This window comes from Lytechinus variegatus, chromosome 3 (assembly GCF_018143015.1).
Source record: "Lytechinus variegatus isolate NC3 chromosome 3, Lvar_3.0, whole genome shotgun sequence".
NCBI lineage: Eukaryota > Metazoa > Echinodermata > Echinoidea > Temnopleuroida > Toxopneustidae > Lytechinus > Lytechinus variegatus.
Window position 1 is genome coordinate 46,515,569 of NC_054742.1, and position 22,677 is coordinate 46,538,245.

General features: G+C 35.3%; 1 protein-coding gene across 1 annotated transcript in view; it reads right to left on the bottom strand.

Moving 5' to 3' along the window:
- The window catches only part of LOC121411180 (atrial natriuretic peptide receptor 1-like), a 69,001-nt gene that overhangs the window by 25,650 nt on the left and 20,674 nt on the right, over positions 1 to 22,677 (bottom strand). The window contains exons 5-8 of the mRNA XM_041603745.1: positions 21,284 to 21,378; positions 11,308 to 11,458; positions 1,836 to 1,917; positions 139 to 250 (exon numbers count right to left, since the gene is read on the bottom strand). Coding sequence (XP_041459679.1) covers positions 139 to 250; positions 1,836 to 1,917; positions 11,308 to 11,458; positions 21,284 to 21,378 — 440 coding nt within the window. The remainder of the gene's footprint in view (positions 1 to 138; positions 251 to 1,835; positions 1,918 to 11,307; positions 11,459 to 21,283; positions 21,379 to 22,677) is intronic.

Consider the following 22,677-nt stretch of genomic DNA (forward strand, 5'->3'; position numbering starts at 1 on the left):
CTTTATGTATGAAATAATCATCCTATAAAAATATTTTCATTCTTCACTAACCCTTGCAAGAGCCTTTTTTAATTTACAAAGCTAAATATACATGAAAAAATATACATGCTAAACTAGGAATTAAAAAAAGATATTTACAAATGAGCCTGAAAATCTTGAATTTCCCGACTTGGTTTGCTCCGGAAAAATCAAATCAGACCAGGATATTTTCCATGACATCCTAAGAATCTCAGTGTCCAGCTTTATCTTCCTGTCAAAAGAAAGAAAGCAAAAAAAAAGAAAGAAAGAAAGAAAGAAAGAAAGAAGGAAAGAAGACCGATTCGTTATAATAGTTATGAAATTCAACGTTTTAAAGGGGTACTCCGGTCACTTACCAACACAAGTCGCACAAATAGAGAAGAATGAAAAAGTAGAAAACTTAAACATAGATCTGAAAAAATCAGATGGAAAATAATAAAGGCTTGGAATGTTATTAATTTGTTCGGTGTCAAAACTGAACGTTTATAACCATCATAATACTAAGAATGATAATAATAATAAAAATAATAAAAATAATGATAATTGGAATAATAATAATAGGAATGATAATAATGATAATAATAAAATGTAAAATTCACATAGCATGACAACTACCCCGGTTACCTTAGCACTGCGACCCTGCTCAGGTGCTCGAGCATCCAAGGAATGTACAATGAGAAAGCCGATGATCCTTTTCTACATTTTTTTCTTCAGGTGTATCTATTTTTGTTCACATGCCTACGTGTATTAAAGATGTATGTAAGAAATAATTTACATTACCATAATGAAGACCTTAGGAAAACGAAGTCAGTCCTTTTTATTTTTTTTTCTGAGAGAATTTTTCCATTAATTATAAACAAAATACCAAATATGAGCTATTCATTCATTTCATACTGATTTCAGGAAGAGGAGCATTTTTGGAAGTTTGTAGGGGGAATGGAAAAAAAAATTAGTTTGTCATGTCGCGTTTATATTCACGTGAAAATCAGTAAAAAGGGGGATGAACCCAGATCCCCTCTCCTCAGCTCCGCGCCCCCTGCATTATTAATTTTCTAGAAACCTGATATTCATTTCACGGATTAAAGAAAAATGTCAGCTGTTGTCCGAATATGTTAGCAAACCGGTACTTCATAACAGAGCCGCGCCAATGCCAATGCGGAAATATTATATGCACGGGGTTGATATTGAGGTCGACAGTCGTAATTAGCATAATAGCCTACCCGTGATTAGTAATTAATACATTAAAAATGAATGATACTCCTACAGATGAACAGGTATGCTTGAACGAATTTACGATTACTGCCGCAATGATGCGTTGAATTATTGTAGTACTTTTAGAGAAAGTTCTGTCATATGGCTAAAATCATAATGAAAGAAAGTCTTTCCTTAAATTTACTATTTTTAGGGCCGAGTTAAAAAAAATCAATATATGAATAGATATTTGTAATTTCTAAGATATTCGGAAGTATATATATATACGTGCAAGGCATAATAAAAGGTGAAAGATTTTAAAGGTTCATAATGGTTACATCAAAGTATTGTAAGAAGAGCGTAGCCTCACTTAATACCCACCCTAACTTTAATTTCTCTGCCATCTTTTCATGATACCCCCCTCACTGAAAGCTAGGGTATTCGAAGAAAAAGTAATCCAGCACAGCTATGAGAGTTATGCATTTTACTTCCGTTATCTTTCTTGATTTCACAGATTTAATAACCACTTTTCCTAAGAGAGACTTGTTTAGAAATGGAAAAATATGAACTTCTTCCTCGCAAACATTAGAGCTGTAATAAAGGAAAAATTGTGTAAAACAAGGTACCTGTAGACAAGGAAGATTATGAGAGTCCCGACTAGAACGACAGAAAGGCCTGTGATTCCTGCTATAACCAACGATGAGATACCTGTTGGATATTTGAATGGGTAGATAAAAATCAGAGAAGAATGGCGATTGTTAGTCATCATCATTGCATGTTATTTCTCAGCTCAGATTAGGGACGGGAAGTCGTTTTGGAATAAAATCTAGAACTATTGAGCCCATTTTCAAATGATAGTCATGGTAACAGAACATCTATCAATCTTTATTCATTTAGTTTATGGCAAAGTTTGATAAACACTTGCGTACTTCGTCATAGTGTGAACATAATGAAGTGGGACTATAGCTTCTGGAACACTCATTCAGTTCATTAGCAAACACCTTATTACTCTGAAAAAAAGTCCGTCATTTACCACCTATCAGCGGTTCAAAGATTTATCAAAAAGGTGTTGCTTCTGACATGCAACAGAAAAAAAAAAATCCCGAAGAGGTGCAGGTCACCTCCTCTTTCGCAGGCTATTTACCGTCGAAAAAAAAAATCTCGAAAAGGTAAGTCAGTAATAAAATATATGATCCTCCATAATAATTACATTGATATAATGATAGTGTAATAATCAAATAAAGTTTTTTTTTATATCGCACATGTCCACCTTGTTATGTGCTAAAGGCACTCTAATGTAATTTACCCTGGCTAGGATTCCGATTCCGGTGCTGACAGATTTTTTTTTTTTTGGATTTCCTTCCTACCAGTACTCATTTATCTCACATGGGTTGAGTGCGTCACACTGTGGATCAATTTCTAAAGGAGGCATATTCTCCTTCCCTGGATCTGCACCTCTCAAACAGTTACGAATAATAATTTCTTTAAATTTCGAATCTGCTTGAAGAGGTATTAAAGTAGGCGGCAAATAGTAAGGTTTAAAAAAAATCTGTAGAATCTTATTTTTCGTGCCTGTCCCCCTATTCTTAGGGTGCTGAATACGAATCTGCTTGTTGCCAAATTCATAAATGCCATCTTTTTGTGGGACGCACTGTATAATGAATACATATATTATATGGCATATTTTATTTTACACAAAATACATGTAAGTGAACTCGTTTGGTGTGTGTGTGCAAACGCGTTTATGTGTATACACAAGTACACACCCACGAAAGAAAACAAGTTTAGACATTTTATCCCTATGCTATCTTAACCTGATGTGAACAGAGTGCGATAGATGTAATTGTTAGATTAGTTCTACATCGTGTGATTATTTATTTCTGAAGATATATATCTCATAAATTTTACGATGTTTGGCAAGCGAACAAATTTCACTGATGTATGTACTGATGTGATGTATGTACACTTTCAGCCACAACCGTAGGCCTGTGTATGTGTGTGAGGTTCTTCCGCGGAAAAGGGTGAGGGTGTGTGTGTTTGTGTGTGTGTGTGCAGGTGTGAGTACTTGTTGGGGGTGGGGTGGATGTATGTGTGTATACACAACACACACACACCCACACGCACAAACAGGCACACGCAGCTTTGGAAGTCATTCCTACTTTGCTATCTTCAACTGATGTGAAACGAGTGTGCTGAATAATAGTTGATTCTTTATCGCATGATTATTGTTTTTATTACATTTTCATTTAGAATAAAATGCAAATGGGGGAGGGGTGCATTTTACAATTAATGGTTTAACATATTTTGATCAGACAGGGTATCACACCTAAATCTTTCTAAAATGCAAAGCTATATGTTCGGGAAGAAATGATTAATTCAGAAGAAACGAGGAACAAGTGACTTACATTGTATACATGTTGTAATACTTTTGTAAAAAAAATAATTTCAAAATATGAAGTAGATATATTATTGATAGTTGGCCTAAAGCCTTTTCCATCAATGTCACCACCAATTCAAATATTAATACATGCCGAAGCCAAAATTGACATTGAAACTCACAAATGGCTTTGCGCTAAAATGAAGAATATGGGAGATATGGGAGCACCAGTCTAAATTCAATACTACCAATCATAAGAGTCCCATTACATTCATTTATGAATACGTCGAGGTTAGGTGTCAAATCGTCATCATGATTGTAATTTGTTATTCGTTTTTTTCTTGGCTGAGGTTTGCTGACGTAATAATCTTCAAGATAACATCCCGACAGGTGTTGGATTATTGAATGGATGAATAAATCGAGACAGGCCTCGAGGATGAATAAATAAAAGCCCGCTACTCTATTAAAGCATACATGGTACAATTTGCCTCACATGAATAAAATTTCGTGTATTTTATTGCATTTTGTGAGATAGAAAAAGCGACTGATAAAGCCTTGACCATGATATTGAGTGGGTAGTAATACAGGATTCAGGATTTATGCCGAGGGTGGATGGTCATTTCATCTCAAGGTTAATTCACCATTAGCATGAAGTCTATTTTGTTGCATCGACCTCGTGTGCATTTAGAAGGTAAATAATTGATAGGAGATATTTCTACGGGGGTTGTACAAGAAATTTGGTTGCAGTTGATTTGTAAACCTATAACCTCAATTGTCCATGAATCTAAGGGTTCGACCTCAATAAAGCTTTGAAACCTTTCTAAGGCATGAAGCTGACCAGTATACATTCTCAGTTTTGAATAATGGGGAAGAGTATTTATTTGCCTCTTGCTCATTGTCCTGTCTTCATCAGAATGTTGACGAAACCATGAAAGCAAGCAGAACTCGTAATCAAATGAATCGAATATACATGACGTTTTTTTAACAGTATGCATATACCATATTTTTATGCAACACATCTAGCACGAACAAGAAATTTTTTCTCTTGCTCGTTTGATCCGCTTGCTCATGTTTATAATTATAGGATTTTCTTCTTATTTTCCAACAGTGTGGTATGCATACATGTTGGAAAGGAAATTAAAAAAATGAAATGATCAAGAGATAACATTTTAAATATAATGTGCAATACGTATTTTTAAAATATGAATTTTTATATATTTTATATATTTATTTTCCTCGCCCAATCTTGTCACATGAAGGGAGGGACAAAAAGGTGATATAATTCAACGTGATTTTGGAACGTATTTGGCAACCTTAGCCGTCGAATACATCAAATTTGTCTTTTATATAGCATGCAGCAGAGGCGGATCCAGGATTTTCCAAAAGGGGGGGGGGCAAATTTTCCAGAAGAAAAATTAGACTATTAAAAAAAAAAGGTTTTCAAGAAAAAAAATAAGGAAATTTCGTCCAAGAAAAAAATTTAGAGGCAAAAAAAAAAGGTTTTCAACAAAAAATAAGGACATTTCGTCCACACAGAAAGTGGACAAAAAGTCTTCACTTTAAAGGGGGGAGGGGAGACACTTGTTTCAACGGCATTTTTGTATTACAAATTTTAATAGACCAGTTCGTAGTTACTTCATGGACAATTTTGGTCAAATGGCCTTTCATTTCTTTCATCATCATAGGCAGATTTCAAAGCAAGATATTACGTAAGCTTGCCTTACATAGCAGGATGAAGAAATTGAATAGACCAGGTGACTAGAATAGCACACAAATGAACACTTAATGAAGGCATTTGTTGCATTCCTATTTTAAATGCATATCTTAGCATGTTGCACAATGTACTTTGCAAACTGTGAATACCAGTCGTTCCTGGAAGCATTGTTGTTTTTTTGTGGATGTAAATGAAAACGACAAGACATCAAAGTTGGAGCTTATCTCATTAGATTTTAAAGCACCATGTCACTTTAGTACAAATGACCTTCTTCTGATCATGCGTAGAATCTTTTAATCATGCGCAGAAAGGAACTACGAACTGGCTTATTGTGCTCCCCCCCCCCCCCCCTGGATCCGCCAGTGGCATACAGCATATTTTGGGACAAAAATAAGATTAGAAAACGGATCGACATCCATCATGTCAATAAACAATACTTCCCTCCCTCTGAACTAGGTTAACATTTCAATTAATTCGATCAAATATCATTCAGAGTCAGCTAAATAATTTAGGTATGTCTTTTTAAAGCAATTGCTTCAAGCACAAGCAAAATGAAAGATCATGCTTCAGCAATAAGAATGGACTAAAGAATTGAATTGAAAATTGCTTCATTTTGCAAAACCTTTGGTATAAATTCTCGAGCCCTTTCATTGCCTTCAGAAAGCAATTGCAAGCGGTTTGAACAATAGCGGCGTCACGCTGATGCGAACACGACTCACAGTAAAAAGCAGGACTCGAGCGCAAAGTTGTGGCAGTGCAAATTATCACTTCTTTCCTATATGAGCTTTTCCTCTGCCCCGTCACACTTATTCGGAATCAGCAGGAATCAAGCAGAACCAGCCGGAACGAAAAATTTTCAAAATTCGAGCCACGTTCGGAAAGGAATTTCGAATTGATCTAAATTTGTAAAAATGCCGTTCGATGACCTCAATATTCCTCAATGACTCCTCATCATGGGCGGCGGAAGCGGGGGGGGGGGGGGACCTGTCCCCCCTAATTCTTTTCTTGATAACCTTTTTTGTTTTCTTAGCCAATTTTGTTTCCTGTGTCCCCCCCCCCTAAATTCAGGTGGATACCCCCCTAAAAATTTTGTGGTCCTCCCTAAAATTTTGGTTGATAACCATTTTTTTTTTTTGCTTGTCATTTTTTTTTCTTGTATCCATTCCAAGATTTCAGATAGACCGTCCTAAACTTTTGGGCTTCCGCCGCCAATGCTCCTCAGTGCTGACTGACGTTGCAGCAACAGCTAGCCGTACTTTTATGCGATTCGATTCTCGAATGTTTCAAATGTTGTTGAAAAGTAAGAATATTTGGAATGCAGTACAGAGTGCTGTTGGACTGCACTTTGAATGCCGTTCGACATTTTTCCAGTTCGAATGCACCTCGAAAGTTTTGAGTATGAGCAAAACATTCGGGCCGGACACAAGAATGGACTCGGATATTTGGAATGCACTCAGAATGCAGTCAGAATTTCTAGAATGCACTTCGAATATCCAGCAATGTTGCCAAAAATTTTCATTCCGACTCATTCCGCCTCTAGTGTAACTAGTGTCAAATGACTTGTTTCTGTTTGATAGATTTATGTATTTGGCATTTGCTTTGCACTTATTAAGATGAAAACATAAACATGTAGGCTACACTAGACTTTTGGATTCTCTCTCAGGGGCGAAAACATGATTGAATAAAAAATGATCAAGCAAAAGCTCTAGCTGCTCTGACGGAGCTTGAAAAAACCGAAGCTTGTTGGAAAATGAACGAAATGCACACGAATTCAACGGAAATTTCCGTCAAATCATGCGATCAGTAACTATTGTCAAATTTTATCAACGAATGGTAAGTGAAGGATAAATATTACATGCAAAGGATATCGATTTTTCGGTTCACCTCATTGAGAAAATTGCTGCCGAAGGCGAGCGAAGGGTTGATATAACCCGATAAGACGAAGGAACAATGACCAATGGTTTGATATGGCGTACGATTAGAACGAAGACGAGGGAATAGATCAGGCAATCTTGTTCGTAGTGTCATCGTGTTGCTTCGTTACGGGTTCTTTCGAGATCGGTCCACTTTGGCAAAAGTGCGATGAGGGACTATGCGCGACAAAAACACACGAACGATAAAACGAACGATTACCGCAGACTAAATAAGAGATGCGAATTTAAACAGATGACCAACGATGTTTCAATTCGTCGGGAAAATTTAAACATGTTCAAAATTTCCGCGTGACTTTGAATAATCGCGGCTGTTAGTTCAGAAAATGTACGAACCCAAACACGAAGGGTAAATATGATTCACTATCAGTTACCATTAAAAAACGATAAAAAAAAGTGCCTTTCGCCAGCCATCGGAAGGCATATTTCAGGCGATTCGGTTAGGTGTGAGGAGGCCTTTAAACGCACAAGCGAAATGTTCGCTTCATGCATACGCATTTTAGCAATAGCTTAATCGTCAAGGAAATGCTAGCAGTCAGTTAGTGATTACTTGAACTTACAAGTAAAAGCATTTGCTCGCTCTTTGCTATGCACACGGAATCAAAAGCAAAGCAAACGCCTAGCAAAAGCAATTGCTACTTTTCATTCATCTGACCCATTGGGTTTCATATTGGAACTTCTTAAATCTCTATTTCCGTATTTCTCAAACAACACCACAAACAAACACCATAAACAACAAACCCAGGGACAACTATCTTCAAGGGAGATATTAAAAAAAATGTCCTCTGCAGAACAAATCTCCCAAATGCCAAAATGACCACGCTGCTTAGTTTCATCCATTGAGTTGTCAAGGAAAACTACAAGGAGACTTCACTAGTATTAGATTAACAGTGTATAATCTGATTTATCTATATTGTAATGGAAGGTGAACTCACCACAGAAACTCACAATTGCTCGTGACAATTTTGTATCTGTGAGAGTTGAGTAAATGATGACATGCCTTCTTTAATCAACCTATAAACCGTTTCTTTTTTCATTGTTACCACAGCAAAGCTGGACTCTATCACCCCGGAGGCGTTGAGCAAATCACCAAATTGAACCAAATTTACCGAATCCTGAAAATCGCAATATTTTATTTAGTAGAAACCCGCCCACTTTGAGCATAATGTGGACCGTATACATTCGTAATTTTGAAGCTTCGTTATTCCGAAGGTTCGTTAATCCGAACGCAAAATTAGGTTCGTTGTTCCGAAGGTTCGACAATCCGAAAACGAAATAAGGTTCGTTGATCCGAAAACGAAATAGGTTCGTTGTTCCGAAGGTTCGCTTATCCGAAAACGTTTTCGGACTAAAGAACGATCGGAATTACGAACCTCATTTCGTTTTCGGATTAACAAACCTTCGGAATGACGAACCTCATTTCGTTTTCGGACTAACGAACCTTCGGAATTACGACTCTCATTTCCTTTTCGGATTAACGAACCTCCGGAATTACGCCCCAAATGTTCGGATTAATGAACCCAATTCGTTTTCGGATTAACGAACATCGAGGTATAGGCAATTTACATGTTTCGGAATTACGAACCTTCGGAATAAAGAACCTTCGGAATTACGAAGTGTAACCGATGTGGACTAACCTTTGTGACTATGACTACTTTGGTCAATTAAGAGGCAATGTTTAAAAAATCTTTAGTTTTTATCAGGGACATTCAGGTGGTAATCAATTAATAAAAAATACATAACAAATGTAAATGAAGGTTGAGGTTGCTGTAGATATGTGACCCTGTGTATAAGCCAGTTCGTAGTTCCGTTCTGCGCATGATCAAAAGATTCTACGCATGATCAGAGGAAGGTCATTTGTACTAAAGTGACATGGTGGTTTAAAATCTAATGAGATAAGCACCAACTTTATGTCTTGATTATTCATATATTCTTTTGAATTGTGGTTTTCATTTACATCCACAAAAACCAACAATGCGTCCACGAACGACTGGTATTTCACAGTTTGCCAAGTACATTGTGCAACATGCTATGATATGCATTCAAAGTAGCAACAAAATTACCTTGATAAAGTGTTCATTGGTGTGCTATTCTAGTCACCTGGTCTATTCAATTTCTTCATCCTGCTATGTAAGGCAAGCTTACGTAATATATTGCTTTGAAATCTGCCTATCTTAATCAAAGAAATGAAAGGTCATTTGACCAAAATTGTCCATGAAGTAACTACGAACTGGTCTATTATGTTGCATTTGTTTGTGGCATTTTCAGACATTTAACAGGCGTATGGCAAAAAAACAACAACACAAAAAACACACACACACAAACACAACATGAAGAGCCTGCCGCAAACAACCTTTTACTTTATCGATCAATTAATTTTTCCCAAAGTGTATAAATAAGCCTTTGATCAAAATGACCCAAGATTTTTAAGTCTCAGCTCAAATAATTATTGTAACTTGAATTCGGTTTTCAGTGCTAATGAACCCCCCCCCCACAAAAATTCCTTATTCATTGGTTTTGTGTTGAGATTAAAAAAATAAGAAACACTGAGATTTTCCACTTTTTTTTAAATGAACAATAAAAATGTATCATATAATTATGACAATGTACAGATAAAAACAGCTATCCAGATTATTATGCAGGTAAATGGATTAAAAACATTCATCGGTTTCGTGTTGAAATTAAAAAGAAACACTGAGAATTTTCCAACTTTTTATAAAAAATGAACAATAGAAATATATTATATAATTATGACAATATACAAATAAACGCTTCATAAGGCAGTGCCTCTAAGAAACAAATTTGGTTGCATAAAGATTGAATTGAAATTCTCTGCGAAAGAGTTATATCAGCTTTCAGCGTGACAGCTTCGGGTAAGATATAAGCATTTAAAGGAAATTTCGATTTTACAAAGAAAAATGTGAGTCTGAGAGACACATCGTAACTTGATTCACTATTACATCGTAAAGACCTCATTCTCCTTAAATTGATAATAAAAAATGAAGAGTTTAGTTGCAAAAGGGGTTAGGTCCACTTTGGACCATTCCGAGAAAAAACATGTTTTTATTCTCACTTATTGCAATTTTCTTATGAGAAACTAAATTGTCATGATGTACTACCCTATCATATGAACATAAAATTGGGTAAAAAAGAAATCTACCCGTCTTCAATTTTTTCTTTTTATATATGTTTAAGTTATATTTGTGGACCTAACCCCTTTTGACAAATGAGTTCTTCAGAAGAGTTTTGTTGCAGAAGGGGTAAGGTCCACTCCAAGAAAATCATATTTTTAATTCTCCAATATCGCAATATTATTATGCGAAACTTAATTTTAATGATACCCTACCACGAGAACATAAAATTGGATATAAAAGAATTCCCCTTGTCTCCATATTTCCTAAGATAATATTCTTTTCCAAAAAAAAATATGTGTGGACCTAACCCCTTCAGCAACCAAACTGAAATGGACCTGAACTCTTTTGAAAAAAAGGTTATATTTTTCTTTGCCATTTTAGTTCACTTTTTAATGGGAATTTCAACTTTTCTTTGGTATCATCATATAGAGGTACTAGAAATCTATGCATTGAGACATAAAAATCAAATTTGATGAAAAATGGACCTAACCCTTTTTGCAAGTGCGCTCTTCAAATAGCCATTTCAAAATTTGGAATGCCTTTCTTTCTACCTTGTCGTGCTTGTGCGCTCGTTTGGAGATGCTTCTTTGAAAATTACAAGACAGTTAGCTGCAACCATTAAGCAATTCACCTTTCATTAAATGAATCCAAACCGATATTAGTTTGGTCAAAACTGTGTCACCTGGTAGATAATTGACACTACGGTTATATCGAACAGTGACTACATCAGTCGTCGCAAATTATCGAGTAGAGTTTCGAAAGGTGTAAAAGATTTCTATTTCTACACAATCAAAGAAGAAAAGGAGCACTGTAAAGTTTGATGTCGAAACACGAGTGAAATTTTAAGTTGTACACTTTTCTTCAGTTTTAGGTTATTTGTGCCGAGTGAAGAGATTAATGTTACTTCAACAAACAATCACGACTCAATGACGCTATACATACCTTTATCTTGACATTCGGGGTTCTCATTGAAAAATCCACAGAAGGGGCTATCCAGCGGAGGGGACGTGGCTCCCCCTGGCCATAAAATTGTTCTGTTAGGAGTCGGAGTGTAGCGAAGTCCCGTCGCCGTTACGTAAAAGTTACCAACAATCTTGAAAACGATAAACATAAAAACAAATGTGATCACTATGCATAACACTGGTTTCTAATGAGGTTTTAAGTTTCAAATATGAGCTAAATCCATATAAATTAATAAAATGAACATTCATAAATCATAAAATTAACTGCTAGATTGTTGTAAACATGATTTATACAAAGCATGTTTACAACAATGTAGAAGTTTATTAACAGTGGATAGGGAAAGTCTCATTTTAAAAAATAAAAAGTCGATTAGTCAAAAGTGTATTTTTTGGTAATGAAACAATTCTTTATATAGATTAAAATAACAATTATTTTCTACTATGTTACGTTTTTCTGCTTTCGTTTCCTTCTTTTTAGCTTTATTCATTTATTTATTAATTTTGTTATTGTTGGATAATGGATACCATTATGCCACTCATCGGCAACGTGACTCTGACGTCACCTTTTGTGGATGCAGCTGTGATTACATGCGTTTGCGTGTAGAAAGTCATAATATTTTCTTGTTTTACAGTTCAAGAATTCAAATAATTTTAGACGGTTTGCAAAGAGAAATGTCTTTTGAATTATCTAGTGCTTAAATCAAGTTTAAGCCATAGCCTTACACAATATTTTTTGTGAGTTTTTTTTCTCTTTTTTTTGTTTGCCTCTTATAACCACAAATGCTATGTCGGGTAAATGCGAACTCATGCAGATACGGATGAAAAGCTGTGCCAAATAAGCAACAATTAAAACCTGACCAAAAATAAGTTCTTGAGCTTGGGTTTAAATAATATTGGCAGGAAATACTCTAAATGTTGTTTCCTGTAATAAAGATTGTAGTTAAAATGTTAAATTCGTTATTTGAAAAAACAATAAAAATAATAATTATTGTCTTCATACAAACGCATTTAATCTTAACTCCGACTAAACAGGATAAAAGTCATATAACATGAAAGCGAAATGAAACCCGTTATCTAGAATCACGAATTAGAGTGTTTATCAAGCAAAATACCTATATAGCTGGTAAGCAGTGAAAATGCATGAAACTCGCGTTGATAAATTCTGATTCTTCACAGCAATCCAATAATTTATACAGTCAGACCATAGAGCTATTAACAGAAGGAGATCTGACTCTCTCAAACGCTTTGCCCCATGCGCGGCACCGCTAATCCCCTCTCAGCAGGGTCCCTCACGGCGGCCGCTCGTAAATCAGATAAAGAGTTGATCAACGCGATCAACAGCTCGGGTTTGCGCTTGCGCAGTAGTGTTTTCACCCATAATGCATTTCACATCGGCTTCACGAATTTTATGCAAACATGGCGGCTCACGATTTCGAACGTCGTGATTTCGAAGACGAAAATCTGGTTTTGGAACCAGCTGAATGCAGGCCTGACCAGATTTCACAAAAAGAAATACGGAACAATCGACAAAGTACGCTGCATGAGCGGATCGACCGAGCCAGGTCTTAAAAAAAAAAGATCCACAAAGTACACGGTGTTCGACTTGGGGAAAAATGTACAGAATTGGAAGGTGGGGGGGGGGGGGGTGAACGAAAGAATGAAGGAGGGAATGAAAAGGCGAAAGAAAAGAGTTGAATTGAGAACGGATAGAAAGAAAAAAATGAAGGGGAAAATGAAGGAAAAAAATAAAGAAAAAAAAGGAATGTTAGAATAAAATGATGAAAGATAGAATAAAAGAAAAAACGTTTCCGTCATTATTTGAAATGAATTTAGAAGGAAAGAAAAAGAAAAGAAGGAAGGGAAGATGTGTGAAAGAAAACATAAGGGAGAGAAATAAAAGAAACAAGAAAAAGGATGAGGAAAGAAAGAACGAATAAAAGAAAAATGCTTCCTTTATTCTTTGAAAGAAAGAAAGACGGGACAATCAACAAAAAAGATCAAAAAAGATACACAATGTTAGACATGTGAAAAATATAAAGAATTGAAAGGGAGGGTAAATGAAGGAGAGAAAGAAAAGAAAAGGAAAAAGGAAAGGAAAAATGAACTGAAGGGGAAAATGAAAAGAAAAACATTAAAGAAAATTAGAATAAAAGAAGGATGAAAGAAAGAATAAAAGAGAGAAAAAAGGTTTCCGTCATTCTTTGAAATGAATATAGAAAGACAAAAAAAGAAAGGAAGGGAAGATGAATAGATGTGTGGAAGACAAAATAAAGAAGAGAAAGGAAAAAAGAAAGTGAGAAAGAAAAAGGGGAGGAAAGAAAGAATGAAGGAAAGAAATATTTTCCTTCATTCTTTGGAAGAAAGAAACAAACAAAGAAAGAAGAAAATAGGAAGGGAGGAAGGAAGGGAAAGAAAATTATAAGGGAAAAGAATTGGAGGGAAAAATAAAATAAAGAATGAAAGAAAGGAGGAAAGAGAGGGAGGAAAGAATGAAGAGATGAGAGAATGACAAAAAGAGAAAATAATGGAAGGAGAGAACGAAAAAAGGGAGAGGAAGTGAGAAGGAAGCAAAGAAAAGTTTAAGGAAAGAAAGAATGAATGAATTCAGGAAATAAGGAATGAAAATTTGATAAAGAAAAGTAACAGAAAGAAGGAAAGAAAGACAAATGAACAGAGAGAGAGAGAAAGGTTCAGGAAAAAAGATCGGAAATAAAGATAGATGGAACAAAAAAGGGCAAGCAGGAAGGATATAAGGATGAACAAAGAATGATACAAAAGAAAAAGGAAAAAAGTTCAAACTTCAAGCAAACAAAAAAATCAAGTCGTCTAACAAAAATCATAATGAAGTTTGGTGTTTTTTAATATATTTTCAGAATTTTGAGACTAACATTATTTAGAAATGAGTAAAATTTTAAAGTGAAACATTGTCAAACTTAAAAATTAGATGAAACAGCGGCATCATACACAACAAGACTCAAAACGAAAGCTGAAACAACAAGATCTAGTTATGAAAACTAAATAATTTGTTCCACCGATTACATCTCCAAATTAGTTTCATTGTTATCTCTGCTCGTCATCTGTTGGTTATTTGATGAAAAAAATCACCACTTTTAAATGCATTAACGACATTTTGTTCAATATTCTTAAATACGGGACAAAAAGGCGTCCCGGGAAGGGTTTGTCGGGACGCCGGGACAAAGGAGAAAAATACGGGACAATCCCGGGAAATACGGAAAGTCTGGTCACCCTGGGAGGGAGGGAAATAAAGAAAAAAGGACACAAATTAGAAGGAAAAAATATAATAAAGAATGAAAAAAAGGATGAAAGAGAGGGAGGAAAAAATTAAGGAGAGAATTTAAAAAAAGAAAATAATGGAAGGATCGAGAAAGAATGAAAAGAAAAGGGAGAAGGAAGCAAAGAAAAGTGGAAAGAAAAAATGAAGGAAAAAAGGAAATTTAAAATAGGACGGAGAGTAAGACAAACAAGGAAAGAAAAATGAACAGAGAGAGAAGATCAGGAAAGAAAGATAGGATGGAATAAAAAAAGGGCAAAGAGGAAGGATAGAATGATGCCAGAAAAAGGATATGAAAGAAAGAAAGAAAAAAGTACAATCTTAAACATACAAAAAATCTCCTAATCTAACAAAAATCATAATGATATTCGGTGTTTCTTAATATATCTAGAACAGAAATAGAATGTTTTAGAAATGAGGGGGGGTCAGGTGTCCGGACACTTTATATTTTGGAAGCCTTTTTTTCTTTAGATTAAACTAAAGATATGAATTCAATGATTGTAATCATCTTTTATTTTGTTCTCTAAAATAATTTTAAATCATGATTATTTTTGGTCCTAAAAATTGTAAAACTTCGCTTGTAATTTTTTCCAAATGACTTTGTAACTTAAAATGAATCGTCCTGACATAGAACTGGGTATACTTCTTTGTGGTCCCAAACATGTTGTTTTTAATTTCTTTATTATGTAGAATAACAATTTTTATACTTTGTTCTCCTTTTTACTGGTTTGTAAATTAAATCTGTTCGCTCCGCGGCCCCTGCTATTTTCCAAAAACGATACAGAGACAAGAGCTGAGCGAGCACGGCTCCCGTCATTCATTACACTCACTTTCAACTTACACAAATAGGAATGCGTGGGGAACCGGAGGGTACTCCACGATGCGACAATCGCCAGAGAAATGCCCCGCAGATTCGTCGTTATATTATCGATTCTATTGTACTCTTGCAAATGATCTTGGCATGAAAATTTAGCTCAAAATATGCTCTTTCATCTTATTATAATTTCTAAAACAGGTATGGGTAGGAAAAGATTTAACCATGGAAGAAAAACAGACATACTGAAAATTACCAATCTCCAACTTCCTCCGTTTGTAATTTTGTTGAGTCAATTCAGATTGCAACGTATTTGGTACAGTGTTGTAGTGCCTTGATGCTCGGCCTTGGCCTTAAGGCGCCTTAAGGCCTATTTTTTCAAAGCCTTGGCCTTGAACATTCAGGCCTTGGCCTTGAGAGGGCCTTGGCCTTGGCCTTGAGGATTTTGAGCCTTGAAATTTCAAGGCATTTTCAAGGCATTTTCAAGGCTTTTTCAAGGCATTTTGTATTTTGTACTTTTCATTTGTTTTATACAAGTAATTATAAATGTTTCAATTGTTCTGTACATCTAATGACACTAAATACTACCAGTCAGCAGCAGCAGAAGCAGTATGTGTACCTAGCAGTGCCATCAATTGCAATTATCATCACATAATTATGTAACAAAGAGAAGTGATGAAAATTAATATTATTTATTGGTAATATGACGTAATCATGACTAATAAGGATAATGACAATATCAATAATAATGATAATAATTACGATTAGGATTATAGTCAATGGCGTAGCTACAGGGGGGCATGGGGGCACGTGCCCCCCCCCCCATCGGCTGACTAAAAAAAGGAGGAAAAGAGGGAGAAAGGAAGAGAAACGTAGTGGGAAAGAAGACAATTTTCATTATAATGTTATAATTATGTTATGTTACATTACATAAGAAACATTTTTTTCATATAAATGAAACATAATTTGCTCAGGGCATATGTCTTCATTGTTCCTGGTGCTCCCATTGTCTGTTTACCGAGATATATAATCCTGTTATACTAAAACCTCCCGTTTTCAAGTCAATATACACCAAACTACCAAATATATTTCCTCGCACTTCGAGTCATTCTTTTACATGTACAAAAGTATGCTTCTTTTTCATGAATACTGTAAGTGATTGTCCCATTTTAAGGTCTTAATATAAAACATTTCCTGTCCGTGCTTACGTTCGCAGTAGTGGATTGGTGAAAGATGTCTGCTCTCCATCAATTCCTAGAATGAGTCCTTAAAATCTTCCTTTTTCTGTTTTCTGATCTGAATATCAAAAATTTTCAGCTCGCGCTTCGCGCTCGCATCATTTGGTTAGTGAACTATGTAAGTCCTTCTTGAATTCCTACAAACAAGCCTTAAAATGCCCCTCTTCAGGTCTGAATTTCCTAAATTTTCAGCTCGCGCTTCACGCTCGCATCATGATTACAAGTGCTTTATGTGCATGTTTAGATGTAATTCTAACAAAATCAGCAAGCGCTTATTGGCACTCCCATTAGATGACTATGGTGAGATGTGTATAATCTTAATAGATAAAAGATTCCTAAAATATAGTCCTTAAAATCTTCCTGTTTGGGGTCAATATCTACAAAAAATTCAGTTCGCGCTTCGCGCTCGCATTATTTAACGAGACAGGTACGTATCATGATTACAAAAGATTGATTGTAATGTCCCTTTTTAGGTTTGAATATCAAAAATTTTAAGCTCGCGCTTCGCGATCGCATTATTTGACTAGTGAGATACATGTCCGTTTATTGGCACTGTCCTTATAAAAATATCTATATTAGTTCAGAATACCTGGCAACTGGGAGCGCTTTGCGCGCTCACTAGGCAATTCCAAGTTTTTGCTGGTGCCCCCCAATGCCGTGACCCACGGTACGCCACTGATTATAGTGATTTTATGACAGGAATAATTCTGACAGATCTGACTACAATTTTGACAACAATTTTCATACTCTAAAAATAGCTTACTCTAAAGAATGATAACAAGGTTGATTTCTATTCCATTAGGTTTTCCTTCTATTATTTTCTTTGACCAACAAGAATGTTTTAAGTCTTAATGATATTCTGAAAAGATTCGGTAAACTTGAACACAAACTTCAATTTCGTCATTTCCAAATGGGCTATGGCATCAATGGCATGATGAGCCAAAAATTTTGAGGGGCCAAGCATGGCATACAGAGCAAAATTTTAGGTTTCAAAATCAACAAATTTTGGATTGTGCTTGCATAAATTATTGTTAAGTAAGGTTCGCATTCAATTTACACAAAAAAATGCTTAGAATGTCTAGTTTTTAGATCGGAATATTACAAATTTTTGAGCTCGCGCTTTGCGCTCGCATTTTTTTGATTGGTGAGTTATGTATCCTATTTATGAGTCACTAAATGCAGTCCAGAACAGCTTCCTTTTCTGGTCACTAAAAATTTCTGCTTGTGTTTTGTGCTCGCGTTAATTTGTTTAGTAAGATGCACACCTATTTCATGATTACAAAAACAGCTCAAAATATTTAAATTTCATTTCTTATTACAACATCTCGCAAGGATTCCCTTTTAACAGTGATTGGCACCATTAAATTGACCCAAAATCGAGTTTTACAACTTCAAAATTGATTTTTTTTTCAAAACCACTTGCTCGCTATGCTTTCTATAGCGGGAAATTAAAGCCTAAATCAAAATATCTGTCTTATCAATTAGAAATCACTTAAAAAAGCTTTGCTGAACTGCACCAAAATTCTCATTTTGACTTATACTGTAAGTGCATTTTTGGCTTTGACCTCCCCCCCAAAAAAAATACATTCTGCCTCCCCTGTCCCAGGTAGAGGAGAAAGACATGTTGAGAATGGGCATGCCATGATCAGATCACCTTGGTAATAATAATTATTGCAATGTGAATCGCCTAGAACAATAATGAATTGTACAAATGTAACTATATGCTGATATGTTTATTTTAATTTGATGTCTAAATCTACATGATCTATCATAAAATTATTTTCGTTTTAAATGTACAAGGGTAAAAATTTTGCTCGCTCACACCTTTTATACATTTGGTCCTGTGTGTCATGTATGCCGCCTAAGCATTGTTGTCTTTTTTTTCCATATATTGTACAATTGAAATGCCTTGGCCTTGGCCTTGGCCTTGAGGTTTTCAGGCCTTGGCCTTGGCCTTGGGTTTCCATGCCTTGGCCTCAGCCTTGGTTATTGAAGCCTTGGCCTTGGGTATTAAAGCCTTGGCCTTGGCCTTAGCCTTGGAGGTTTGAGCCTTGACTACAACACTGATTTGGTATGTATGCAAAGGGGATCATCTCAGAAGTTCAACCATACATAAAAGACGTACATCAGGAATCCGTACGAAGAGATATGGATGTTAGAAGAACAGCAAGTCGTGTTTCAATTTTGAAAAAAAAACTGAGCTCGGGGGAAGTTATGTGGGAGAACGTTGTTTACGGCGGTGCCTCGCAGGGTCCTTCAAAAAATCTCTGACCTCAGATTTTACGAGGGGGCTTATCGCGTTATGTAAGCGTGCTCTAACTTTGGCCTGGCGGCTCGCCGATTGATGTTAGATATCGTTCCTTCGCCCGAAGGAAGCAATAACAAAGGATTAACAGAGGAATTGGAAGATGGTTCTCCTTCTCTGTTAGCTCCATGGTCAGACTGCAGAGCCCTATGCTAATGAGCAGATAGGACAGATTCATCCAAATACATTGTGTTTGAATCCTCCTCCATGAAAAATCTCGCGAATCATGATATTTTCTTTCTCTAAGAACTTACTTACTTTATCCTCAAGTCAAATTAAATATCACTGCACAATTGGACAGAGTGTTTCTCTTTTATATTGGCCATTCATTTTGTATGAAATATTTTGATAAATAAGTGAATTTCAGGTCTGAAAATGTGCATCAAATATAAATTTCTCACAATGTCAATCTTAATATGCGGCACCTTTTAATCGGGTCAAGACGAGATTTCAAAAATTTTGGAGCAGCATGAAATCTAGAGTTCTGATTGGCTGGATAAGGCTTCAAAACAACAAGCGCGGGTAATTTGTTGAGATTACCAAATGGGGAGTGTGACCTTGCCGTGAACCCAGCTCTTGAACCGTTGAGTGTGTGGTCTCTTCGACCAATCAGAGTGCAGTATTCTTGTTTCAAGCCGCTTAATGAACTTGACCAATGAAAGTGTGATCTTGACCCGAAACCTATACAATTTCAAAGCATACATATTCAGCTTTATCGTGATCAAAAATCATATGGACTCAAACAAAGGTAAAGTATAAAAACAAAAAATTGTCAGGTGAAAATAATTGTTTTGTAGCATATTTCAGATCAAAATGTTCACCTACATTACAAAATCTTTAAATACATTCTGAAATAATGATTCTTCTTTGCAATGATAAAACTTACCATGAAATTTGATGTATACTTAGAGCAGCAATGACAGAATTTAAAAAAAAATGTGTTTCGGTCCGCATCAAGCTCATTAGATATGCAAAACCTCTCTAATCATGAATAATACTTGGATGAAAGAAGCCACTAATTTGAGACCTGCCTACTGACCCTATAGTTGTTTCGGCTTCTATATTTTAAAAACTATATATACATGTTAACATTTTTTTAGTTAAAACCTTTGGCGACCTTTTAAAATATGATCGTAGATCTTCACTATTTCACTGTGTAAATAATAGGATATCAGAACATGAAATATTCAAATATATAGATGCTGTCATAGTACTTTTTTACATATATATATATATATATATATATATCATATCATATTCACATGTGTGAAGTTTATGAGGGTTTCAATCTAAAGAAAAAAGGTATAGCTTTAAATCTCATTTTTCATTATTTTGGAGCTCTCTTGAAAGCCCTCTTTCTGGCATCTCCAAACGAGAAACCACAACAAATGCAGAGAGGTTGTTCTCCTTCTCATGAGACAACGACGAGTGATAAATGGTGCTCATCCTCAATGAATAAAAGACAAAGAAACTGGTGTAATTAGGAGAGCGGATGGGGATATAAGACAGCCGACGGGCACGGTTAGATGTAATTTTCATCAATTGAAAGATGCAAAAGGAGAGGAATAATTTATTGGCACCAGTGGAGACGAAAAGGAAAACTGCCCAATACATTGATTGTGTTTGGTGTAATAAAAGCAGCGGCAGACTTATTGCACTTAAAGATGTAGATGTATAGAGAAAGTGGGAGATAGCTTTTAGAGAAAAACAGCAACGAGTGTTTGTTTATAAATGATCATGGAAACGAAACATGAACAGCTGTAGGGTGGTCTAGTCGAAGTAGTAGTGATAGAAGTAGTAGAAGTAGAAGTAGTACTGTTGGTGGTGGAATAATAAGTAGTGGGGGTAGTAGTAGTAGTAGCAGCAATAGTAGTAGTAGTATAGTAGTAGTAGTTGTAGTAGTAATAGTAATAGTAGTAGTAGTAGTAGTAGTAGTAGTAGTAGTAGTAGAAGTAGTAATAGTAGTAGTAGTAGTAGTAGTAGTAGTAGTAGTAGTAGTAGTAGTAGTAGTAGTTGTAGTAGAAGTAGAAGTAGTACTTTTGGTGGTGGAATAGCAAGTAGTGGGGGTAGTAGTAGTAGTAGTAGTAGTAGTAGTAGTAGTAGTAGTAGTAGAAGTAGTAGTAGAAGTAGTTGTAGTAGAAGTAGTACTTTTGGTGGTGGAATAGCAAGTAGTGGGGGTAGTAGTAGTAGTAGTAGTAGTAGTAGAGCAACATCAGAAACAATAGAATACATAGTATTGCTGGAAATTTTAATATTGGGTATGACAAATCAAAACAATAATAATCAAAGTTGCAATATTCTTCTTACCTCGAAAGTACCATTTTCCGTATCTGTCATATCCCATAGGGTGTATTCAGAATCACGATCACCATTTTCATTAATCACAACCTGTCCATATAGCCCTATAAGATACATGACAGGTAAAGAAAAAATGACAGTGAATTCAATGTTCCCCTTTCTTAAATCAATATACATGTTTATTTTATCTTATTGACACATAACTTTGACAAAATGTCCAAAAATGTTACTAGGATGACTTTAGACCTTTAAAAAGCAAACAAATTCTTATTCATGTAACAAATGAATAAAAGAATAAGAAAAAAAGTTGCAATACACAGAGCGGTAGAAACACGTGTGATATTTTGATGACATTTTCTGGAGACAAACTATGCCAATTACTGTAAGTTTACACAGATCAGGGATATTTACATTTTTCCTAAACGGCCTGACATCAATTTTAAGGTTCGACACAAGTTGAAGACAAGTGTGATATTTACCAAATTACTGCCAACTTTCATTGTGTCAATCAAAGTAAGACTGTAAATATTTCGAGACGGTTTATAGCTACAAAAGAATCATCAGTATTAATGACAAAGTTTCAGATCATAAGTAACTAAATAAATTGGTATTGAGGCCCTTTATGATACGTCTTTTTATTATCTAATAAATACTCTTTTATTGAGTTTCCTATCCAAATCTATGGCTCAATGTGAATCACGCTTTGGCTGGGATTCGAACCCACGGCAATCTGTTTCAAAGGCAAGAGCAAGAATTACCAGATCAGAAATCATGATGACTATGTGCCTCTCTTCCTTAAATTGGTTCTCTAATAATATTTCAAAAAATTTAGTATGATTTAACGATCAAACGTCCATTTTTCTTAAATCAACGATTCATAGAATTTGAGTTTGACAACAATTTTTCTTGGAAACAGTTACATGGCAGACGTTGTGAATATGCAAAAGGAGGGCTTATAATGTTGCCATGTCCCGCTTTCCTTTATATTACCATTTTTTATATGTTCTATGTGCTTTCCTTGTCACAAAATAAGTTTCAGCGATGATTATCTTACACAATATATCAGTAAACACATATTTTTTTTTACATTTCATCGATGGCACAATTTTAAATAAAAATATAAATGGAAACTGGAGAAGGCATAATCAGCTCATTCGTTGCACATCCATGATGACATGTATATAACTGTTAACCAACCTAATGCAAGACTTTATCATTACTTTGTTTTTCCGTCCAACTTTTATCATATTTTCAGTGTTTCCTTCGTGAAATTTCATTTTATATGTTAAGGCATACATTTTTAGCATTAAACACCAAACCCTTAAATATAATAGATGTCTTTCCTCATCACTGGTATACATTGTACGGTGTTTTTTTTTTCGTTTTCAAGATCTTATTATTTC